Below are 10,699 nucleotides of genomic sequence, written 5' to 3'. Positions count from 1 at the left end.
TATTAATGTTCTAAATCTCATATATAACCTTTAACCTTTAGGCTCACAACAAAGATCTTTCACCATCAACCAAGGACTGCTTAATGCTTGGAGACACAAATTAAATAATTGTATTTAAAGCGCAAAAAAGTTTAGGCGGAAACTCGATTCAGTAGATTTTATAGAGCTGACATGTTTGATTAGAAAGCTACTTCAGCCTTTTTGTTCTTTCAATAAGAGTTCATCACATTCTGAAGCAAATAAAGGAGACATGTTTAGGCAAAAATAAACAGCACATTTTATATGAACAGACAGAAAACCTTCATTATAGGCAAAATACATCGATACAGTGACTGTTCATTTTACACCAACCGGATTTGGGAATCAGATTCTGATTTAAAGAGCTTTCTGTTGATGAAACATCAGCTGATTAGAAGACCTGTATAGTCTAAACTCCCACAGTGACACAACATACAGCACATCAGTCTCAGTCGCTGTCCTCAAAGGAGGATTTTGTATTAACTCTGGACAAGTTTTATTTGCAAATAACAATGTAGTTGGAAATAAAAGTGATCCAAACACACAATTTCAATCAGCCTAATTCTCCAAAAATCCCCAACAGATTTTAATATGACAGTAGGTGCTTTACTTTTATGTCAGCACTACTTTCAGAACAAGAAACAATTTTCATTAGTGCATACCGTACAATTTAAGTGCTGATTTTAAGTAGCAGAGAATTTGTTCAGAAGTTTGTTTAGCTTCAGAGTTTTCACTCCATAAACTTTATTTCTAAACATAATCCTCAGATTCACCTTGCATGTCTGATTAATTCCAACCTCAAACCTTTTTATGGTCCTGACTTTATAATCACACTCACATTCCTGTCGAACAGTGAAAACCAAAATTTGTACTAAGAAGCTTAATTTAGTGCACATCTTTCCAACAATCAGTCAGTGATACAGATCACAAACAGCCCTGAGGATCAAACTTTTCCCAGACAAAAAAACAGTCTACAGTTTGTTGAGTCCTAAACACAACGCAAGACGAGAAAACCTGCAGCTTTAGATATTTTTGATTCACACAGTTCTTTATCCGACTGGAACAAACGTCACAAAGCCTGAAGCAGGAAGACATTTAAAACGCATCAACACAGCCCCTCCGGTCCGGCAACTCAGCTCAGGTCAGGGTTTTTAATGCTGCATTCAAGGTGCAGTCAGAAGTCAGGAATTCCAATCTAGTAGATTATATCTCGAACTATTATGTTTCACTGCTGCAGCGTGGAAAAATGCATGCATTGCATCCCTCATGCACCAGACATTAGAAATAAATATCATACCTTTAAACCACCAGCAAGTACTTGTTGTATATTAAGGCTCATGCAATACTGAAATTCTGTATATTTAGAGGTTATCAAAAGTATGTCTGCGTAATGCTTAGTGTCAAAGCGTCGAGGTACAGAACTCTGCCCCAAATGTTTCAATTTTGGAATCGAAACTTTGAAGCACCGACTTAGACCAGATGCAGGCAGCGAATTCAGACTTCCTGACTTTTCTTGAATGCAGCATTTGCACCCTGCACATCATCAGTTTGTCATTTCTTGGCATCTCTCCTTGAAAATACCTTACAGGGTCTTATTTTAGCCCATTTGCTCACATCATCTGAAACTCCCAATTTTGGTGCTTTTCACTTTTTAACCCTTTCAGCTGCCATCCATACGCTCCTGTACTGGTTCACAAAATGACGCCACCTATAATGACACTACATCTATCAGAGGAACCCAGAAGTGTGTGACAGGAGGCCTCCAAAGTGTTCTCTCTCCCCAGTTACAGCCAATGTCTTCTAGCACATGATATAGAGATTGCTGCCCACACCGACAACACAGGAGAAAGATAGCGATGCCAAAATTGAGCTGGATAGGGTCAGAGAATACGGGTCAGAGAAACAAATGCTGAGTGTGATTTCATTCCCTTTCTGGGGGTAAAAGACGTATCTGAAGTTTGTCGTTTGGTGTTCCCATTACACAGAGCACCTGTGAGTGCATTAAAAGCCTCCCTGGCAGTAACAGCCTTCATACACAAACAGGGAAGGATCAACAGGATGTTGTGTAGTGTTGCCAGGGGCTCCAAGTGAAGTGGAAACTTGAGTTATTATATTTCAGAGTTGCAGTTGTGGGAGCACTGTTAGCAATGCCTTACAATGAGGTCACCTAATTATCTGCTGAATCATTTTCCCTAAAGGAACAGGTAGTCTCCTTCCCTGGTCCAATTAAGACCCTCTAATTTGTGTCTGTGATGACCTCCTGTGCCACTAACACATGGATTAATGATTTAGAGACCCTTCACTCAGCTCAGTTTGTCCAACCAGGTCCAAAGGCCCCGGCCTTGTGCCACTACAGGGTGCATAAACCAGACCAGCCCGAGAAAAGAAGACATTTTGTGGCTGCAGGTCAGTCAGATGGATCAGAGACGGACCTCCGGGCCCGGGTACGGCTCCCCTCCGCACCAGAAATCCGGAGGTTGTGAGATCTCCATGAGCCAGACCTCCTTCTCCTTCTGCTCTGTGTTTTTAACCTCCGCTTCTGTCAGAACCTTGTAATAGTGACAGTCTCTGCCGTCGTCCGGGTCGTACGGCGGGGCCAGGATGTCCATGAACGCCGTTGGGCCGTCCACGGCGTCAATCTGGTGGAGGTTGTCCCGGTCAGGGGAGAGCACGCACGGGCCGCTCTCCTCCGTGTACTCCCCGGTGGAGCGGAGCACGAAGCGCCGCAGAGCGTCCATCTGGGCCGGGGGGGGCGGAGGGGCCACCTGCGGGCCGCCGGCCGGCCGCTCCTGCCGGTCGAAGCAGCTGATCCTGACCTTGCCGTACATGACTTTGAGCATGCCGTGCATCCCCGGGTGGTCGTGCAGAGGGATGGAGGCGCCGCTTTTCAGCAGAAACACCCCCATGCTGAAGTGGTCCGTCTCACAGATGTGCATGTAGGTGACCGGGGGCGCGCCGTGGTGGTACGGGAGCGGAGGGGGCACACCGGGCGAGCTGTCGTCGGCTCTCCGCGGGACGAGCTTCAGGTCGGCGGCTCGCACTTCCGTCATCAGGCTCTTCAGTTTGCTGTGGTTCTCCAAAAAAGATTTAGCGGCCTCTTCGCCGACCCGAGGCGGGCTCCTGAAGGTGACGAGAGCCTGCCGAGCTATTCTCTGGACGATGGAGGTCATGTCGCTGTCACCGGGCATCATACCGAAGCGAGGAACGGCTGTCCGGTGACTCCGGTTCCACTGGACGCTCGTTAGCTGGAGCCCTTTAGCTAGCGCCAAAGATCGTCTGTTAGTAAGACGACTCACCCCACGGACCTCTCTCTGAACTTTAGGCCCGGCGGATGGTTGTAACTGTTAGGAGCCTGATTTCACTAAATTGTACTAACATAAATACACATTTCCGTCATTATATGTTTGAAAACTCAAGCAGGGACAATATCAATCAGGGCGGTTTTTTTTTCAGAAGTGTCCTTCCATACAGACGGTTCAGTCTTAAAATAACTTAAACTTTGCTAAACGTAACAAAACCCCCTTAAAGGTCCAGTGTGTAACATTTAGGAGGATCTACTGTCAGAAATGGAAAATAATATTCTAGGTATCTTTATATTAGTGTATAATCACCTAAAAATTAGAATTGTTGTGTTTTTGTTACCTTAGGATGAGCTGGTTTGGCCTACAGGGCTACGGGGTCCGCCACGTTTCTACCCACGTTTCTACAGTAGCCTGCATGGATAAACCAAACACTGACTCTGGATAGGGCCTTTTGTGTTTTTCGTTGGTTTTGGGGCCACCAGAAGGCTCAGCTGTATTCAGTTGGTTGCAATCTGCAACTTCACCACTAGATGTCCCTAAAACCTACACACTGGTCCTTTAAAAACATTTAACAAATGAAATAATAAATAAAAAACAACCAATGTTGATTCCCCCACATCTGAGCCCAAGTTTAAATAAATACCTGTGGCTGCAATGTCTATAATATTAGATTTGGCACACAATTTGATGTAAATCTTGAATGTTCTTGAATGTCAAATAAACTAAACTGAGCAACACAATAGCATAACATTAACTGTAGCTTCTAATAATATCAGTTCCTGGTCAAGATCACTTGTTTTACAAAAAAGCTTATATGTCTTATACCATATATGTTATATACCATTAAAATATCCAAATTGTCACCACAGAATTTAAGAACAGTTCAGTCTGAACAAGAATAGAGTAAATTCCTTTAAGTATCCCCCCCCCCCCNNAACAAATGTGATACAGCTCCAGACAGAGGACACAGTTGTCGCCTATGTTGATGACATTTTGGCAGCCCGAAATGATAGCCGAGTGAGACCTCACGTTTTTTTCTTCTCTTTGGTCAGCACGACAGCGCGTTCATTGCCCACTTAAGATTCTGCTCCTTCACGTGTTCATACATTGGTGTTCTTTGCTTATGAACACATGAGGGTTTGTACATATAAAATAGCACAGCACACATGTGTGCTAATGATCAATAATAATCAATGTGTGCGCTCAGTTTTCAGACAGGACTGGGTTCAGTCTTTACGACTTCACTGCCCCATTTTTGAATAACTGTCAAACACGTCCGCACCAGAGAGCGCTTCACAGTTTACACCTCGTGCATTGTGGGACTTGTAGTCCACCAACCATCAGTACTGTTCTCACTGACTCAAAATCAAGTTTCATTCAAATATTGACAGATTAGAGTTGTTATTGTTGTCACATCCCTTCATATAACTGAGGATGGTCTCCCTGTCAATTAATGTATTATTTTTAAATCCAACTAAGTACCAGGACGATGCACTACAATACCCAACATGCCGCAGAAAAGATATTTAACTTTTAATGATCTTTGCCCTCAGTCACTACAGTCAACAGGTGTAATATCTGCTCTGACAATGAGGGGAAAACCCAGAGATGGAAATGGTGCACATTTCAGTGTTTTAACTGAAATCCATCTGTCAGTATTTGAGAAGCACACACTGTTTAAGTCCTAAAGATCTGACTACAGAAACTGACAAAGGGGCTGCCTCACAATTCAACACTTAAGCTCTAACACTGACTCTAAACTCACAGTGGACACAAACTGAAGAGTTAGTAATGTAGACACAGAAGAAAAATAGGCCTCTGTTGTGAGTTAAGATCAATTGAGAAAAACACAAAATGCCGATTTTCTGCTGCTGGCTAAATGTAACCTCACAGAGCTGCTACCATGCTGTATTTCCAATGAGCTGAAAAAGACATCTTTTCAAGACATTTCAGCAAATTATGTTGGGCAAAGACGTCTTCTCAACATCATCTTGCTGCCTGGGAATAATGTGATTCATTTGTGTGTGTTATGAGTTGAAGCATGTGAAAATTGTTTAGCAAGTGAGCAGAAAAGTTGAAACGGCTAAAAGTGATATATAAACAGTTGAAATGTCAAGCTTCTTCCACTCGGAGTAGAATTTCAAACTTAACCAAACCAGCCCTAAACACTGAAAATTCAGTTGTATAAACAATTTCAGCATTTATTATGGTAGTAGTGTTCATAATTTCCAGTTTAAAATCAATTCAAATGAACACATTTGGACGCTTACTTCACCCTGCCATAGAGTGCTACAGGAACGAGTCCCAAAACCAGGAAATGAGTTAGCATTTTAGCACCTCTGGTTCCCTGGCCTTGAAAGTCAATGTTCTTTTTTTTCTTTTGACTGAAATAAGGTCTGTGGTTAACACAAGATCAAGAAATTTTCTGGTTTTGTTCTACAACATAAAATATGTCGGTAAATACCCCACCTATGAATAATGAAGCATTTACCTGTCTTTAAAATGGTGGTTGCTAACAAGTGGCTAAATCAGACTGTAGAGGTTTTTGGGTGCATTAAAGGTCCAGTGTGTAACTTTTAGGATAATCTATTTTCAGAAATTAAATATTCATAGGTATGCTTTCATTAGTGTATAATCACCTGAAAATAAGAATTGTTTTGTTTTCCTTATCTTACAATGACCAATTCTATCTATAGAGGGAGTGGGTCCTCTTCTATGGGTGGCTTCTATGCCACTAAATCTTACACACTGGTCCTTTAAATGTCAGCAGAGACTTATCTACTCACTGGTTCACCTGTAACAGTCTAGTTGTTTATACTTGTGCTCTTGCAAACTTTTCTAACTCAGACTTTCCAACTTGTAGTGTAGTTTGTTTATAGCCAAAAATTAGCTTTTTACTTCTGGCGATTGCATTTATGTTTCAAAATCAGAAAAGTGGTGTTCATTTGTGAAGATTATCTTGCTGAACAAAAACACATAGTTTTTTTTCTGCAATATTCCAAAATAAAATGGAAAAATCCCATTGGCTTTTTGTCAAAGGAACCAAGACAATGCTAACTTCCGGGTTGCACTAAAAAACATCATCCCTGCAGGAATGCAGAAATAAGGCATGTTGTGATGTTTTTAGGCATTTTTGCAATGAAATAGCAAGAGAAAATGAAATAATTCATTAGAAATTGAAGGAAACTTCCAGTTCCAGTGAGTTTGGGAACTGAAACGTTGCACGTCTTCACCTTCAACACTAGAAACAAGGAGAACTCAGGCTATTGTTGAACTGAATTCACTTTAAAATTACTTAAATCTGCTATTCTTGCTATCACCATTGAAGTATGGCTGCACAATATCACTGACTTCAGATCAGAAAATATCAGCCCTCCACAACAGTGGAAAAAGTGAACTCCCCTGAAAGCCATGGTGTAGTTCGCGCACTGCCTAAAACAATCCCACCCATAAGTGGACATCAACTTTATCCATCACATTTTGAAATGAAACTCCTCAGCTGTTTGGGGTCAAAAGGTCATGTGGCTGCATTTCCATCACATTGATCACACCAGCTGGAAGGTCTGTAAAATTAAACAGTAATAATCTTGTGGGTAAGAAACACACAAGACCAACAGTGACTCATGCATCTGAGCGTGACTCACTTGTTGTGGCATCCTTGTTTGGTATTTCTCATTCTAAAGACGTAGGCAGTTCATTTGGACGTCTTATACTGGGAAACACCCACCCACACGCACGCTCATAAAAGGAGAGTGTTGACAACCCACTTTATGGAAATTCAAACTGATGAGGAGATTTTGTTTGGTGGAATTTTTCGGCCTTAAAAAATATATTTATTTGTGTTTATTACTGTGATCAAAGCAGAGAGCAACAGGAAGCAGTGGGAGTGAGAGGGCTGATGTGACTGAAACCCTGGTCAGACCTGAGATTTTATTTCCAAAGGTGATCAGATTTTGTGTTCCTCCTCTAGGTTAATTTTTAATCGGGGAGGATGTATCTGATTCCATTTTGAGAGAAACCCACAAAAATGATTGCAGTAGCTATTTTGTAGCTCACCTTGCGCACAAATGTCAAACCATGTTGTCTGCCAAGTATTTTAGCATGTTTGGGAAGTTGGTTTGGGATGTCTTTGCTTTGGTCACTGACACTATATATAAAGGGCAGAGCTTTCCGGTCTATGAAGTAAAGCCAATGCAGAAGTGTTGCAGAAATGCACTGTTTAGATCTTGGTGCTTTTTAACTCTAGTATTGAACCGGATGAAGGATTTTAGTCATCGGATGTCTGGGATCTAAGTTATCAGAGAAACAAGCTGAGCTAACGTTAGCAGCAGCTCGGACTCGCAGCACCCTCCGGGACGTCCTTTGTCTGTCCAAAAGTGGAGAAGCAGTGATTTTTTAAGTGGAACTGCTTATCAGTGTTTTCAGTGGTTTTAATCAGCCGGGTCTGTTTGTTTTGGAGAGGAGGAACCTCTGTGGATAACTGGGCTCCCGGTGAAACCTCCTGAACATGAACACTGAAGGATTCCTAAGTTGGAGAAAAACTGACTGCGATGACGGCAATGGTGGTGAAGACACAACTCCCATGATCCTGCGCTACTTCACAACGTCACCAAAATTAATCTTTTGTTAGTACTTTGATGTGCAAGCCCAAAGCGGCAGAAATTACATATTGTACGTTTGAATTAAAATATCTGAGCGGTTGTCACTTTTTTGTAAAGAGGTCACAAACCAAAAAGTTTGAGAACCACTGGTTTAATCTTTAAACAGTATGTCGAATTTTAAATTCATACATATTAAATTAATTTTTCTTCACTTGAAAAGTAACTGCAGCTATCAAATAAATCTAGTGGCCTAAAAAGTATAATATTTAACTAATAAATGTACATCAAAACTTTACTTGCTTACTTTCCACCACTGAAAATCAGTGGAGTGGCCCTTTAAGTAATCTGAGAGTGTGAATCACTATATTTGAGGGCACAAATAATGAAAACGTCCCTTCTGACACCCACCAGATGGGCTGGTATTTTGAGCCGTCCATTTGTCAGATAATCTGAGACATGCTGCAGTGTGAACAGAGCCGGATTTGAATCCAGAATGTGGTACTTCCTCCTGCCCACTGACCCACCAGGATGCCCTCATGTTGACTTTTTAATACCCACAATAAAAAGATAATTTGCACTGAGGCGGTGAGTGATCATGAGGACACACGCAGCTTCGTCCATGGAGATGTCACCCGCTCCCACACAGCTCACCTCCCCGCTTCCTTTCAGCTCCACAATACTCAGCCCGCATCTCGTAAAATCACTTTGACACCCACCTACTCACAATGTGACACCGAGGCCTCGTTTTTACACCAGAAATACCCCCTAGAGTGTGTGTGCAGGCCGGGGCATGACGTCGTGGTTCTCCTGAAGCAACATGATGTTTTTATTAGAGGGAAGTGAAGGCAGGCCGAAAATAGACGGCGTGAATCAGAGCTTGGACGCTTTTAGCCCTGATGTTGAGCCAAACTGTGGAAGCCCTGCGTAGGTCGTCCTTCCAAATAAAATAAACAGGATGAATTATTATGCTGCAACAGGCTGTTGCTGCCGGGCCAAACACACACACACACACACACACACACACACACACACAGCCTTGTATATTTATAACACAACAGTAAACAGCAGAAGGTCTGTATGTTGTTGTGTGTAGACTACAGACTCTTTTGAGGTTTGCTGTCATGTAAGTCTTGATGTTGCAAAAGCTTTTATTGCAATGTGGTCCACTATAAGGATCAAGTCTGTCTTAGTGTCCATATGATCACTGGAACAGGTTTAACTTGCTGTAATCATTCCTCCGGTTCAGACTGGACTTTAAAAGATCCCTCCCTCTCTTTGGATATCGTCCAAAGGTACAGTCTTTGTGGTATGAAAGTTATGAAGTTTTTCTTGCTGTAATCAGTCTTCATTTTTCACTGCTGTACTCGCTGCAAAATTATCTATATATTTATGTTTTTTTAACCTTTGTAAGCCTTTTTTATTCCCAGACACCGCAGGTCGCTGTCTACAGAGGCCGCCATGTTGAACCACCAAATTTCAGTAGCCCAGAAGGGACAAAATAAACACTGACCCTAGAGAGGTGCATTCCTTTTTTACACCTTTTGTGGCAACCTTAGTTTCTCCTTCATACTTGGAAGGAAATGTGTGTTTTCCCTTCAGCTTCAGTGGGTGGTACTTTACAGCTGCAGTATGCAAAAGCTTCCGCCTCTCACTCTGCTAAGCCCCTCCCACTGAACCCGCAAGTTGAACGCCAGCAACAGTAGTTGGATCCCTTGTAGGGCTCAGTCTCGTTGCCGTGAGCCTCACCAAGATCCCGGTCCCTCTTGCTATCTTCTTAAAGATGCCTGTCTAGCGCTTCCACAGCCCCGGAGCAGAGCGCCTAGGTTTCAGAGGCAGCTGGACAGCAGGATGAGAGGCGAGAGACGTTAAACCACACACACCAATGCCCCCCTCCAAAAGTCATTCCCCACTGTTTGTCATCATGCCTCTTTGCCACCCGGCGATTTGAGCATCGTAGCATCGAACATAATGAGCCCAAAGCTTTGTAAGCCAGCATGTGTTCACACACGTTTTGTACTAAATGCTGTTGTAGGCAGAGGAGATAGGGGAGGAGTTGTCGGATTTTCAGCCACTGAATCAGGCTTTCATCATCTGGACATGCATGTGCACCTTCTCTCTGTGACTGGCCGAAGCCTACAGTCACAGGCAGATTTTAAAGCCTGAAAACAAGAGCCAAGAGGTTTAGAAGTCCAGTTTTTTTCTCCGACCATTTGAATTACAGTATGATGAAAGGTTATTATGCCTAGTGACGACCCAACCGAAAAAAAAAACCTGTCTAGCCCAGCTTTAAATCTGAGTCATATCATAAAATTTGAATCTCACCCAGGGTTTGGAATTGTTTCAACATAAATGCATCACAAGTCTGCAGAGAGAGATCCTTCCAGTGATTTCAGTGTAAGTGATCCACACAGTCCTCCTTCTGTGCAGAAATATATGATCAGTTTTCAATTTAATCCTGAATAGTGAGGCAGTTTGTAAAGTCTGTGTCAGTGTGGGCTCTATAAATCGGGCTCCCAACCTGGGGGTCCTGACCCCCACTAGTCACCAAAGCTTCATGGGAGGTCCCGAGGCCTTCTTGATTAAAAATAAATAAATACAGCTGGCCTATATATCAGCATTTCATTCATTTCTGTGAGGAAAATTAAATGATTATTTTTAAAGTTTAGATTATTATGTAAGATGTAAACAGGATGAGGTCACCTGAACACAAGCTATATTCACAGAGCCTTCACTCCGATTAAAAGCCTCATCCTACATTAGAAAAGTTCACAGTTAAAA

The 10,699-nt window shown here is 42.4% G+C and overlaps 1 protein-coding gene across 1 annotated transcript; it reads right to left on the bottom strand.

Moving 5' to 3' along the window:
* Positions 1–253: 253 nt before the first annotated feature.
* On the bottom strand, positions 254–3,382 carry adob (2-aminoethanethiol (cysteamine) dioxygenase b). Its single transcript, XM_035663115.1, has one exon. It carries the CDS (start codon positions 3,207–3,209, stop codon positions 2,439–2,441), a length of 771 nt encoding a protein of 256 aa, XP_035519008.1. The 5' UTR covers positions 3,210–3,382; the 3' UTR covers positions 254–2,438.
* Between the last annotated feature and the right edge of the window lie 7,317 nt (positions 3,383–10,699).

Source organism: Morone saxatilis, unplaced genomic scaffold (genome assembly GCF_004916995.1).
Source record: "Morone saxatilis isolate NCDOM2014 unplaced genomic scaffold, NCSU_SB_2.0 Contig19, whole genome shotgun sequence".
NCBI classification, from domain to species: Eukaryota; Metazoa; Chordata; class Actinopteri; family Moronidae; genus Morone; species Morone saxatilis.
Note: the sequence above shows the minus strand (reverse complement) of the source record. Positions and strands in the feature narration are given on the sequence as shown.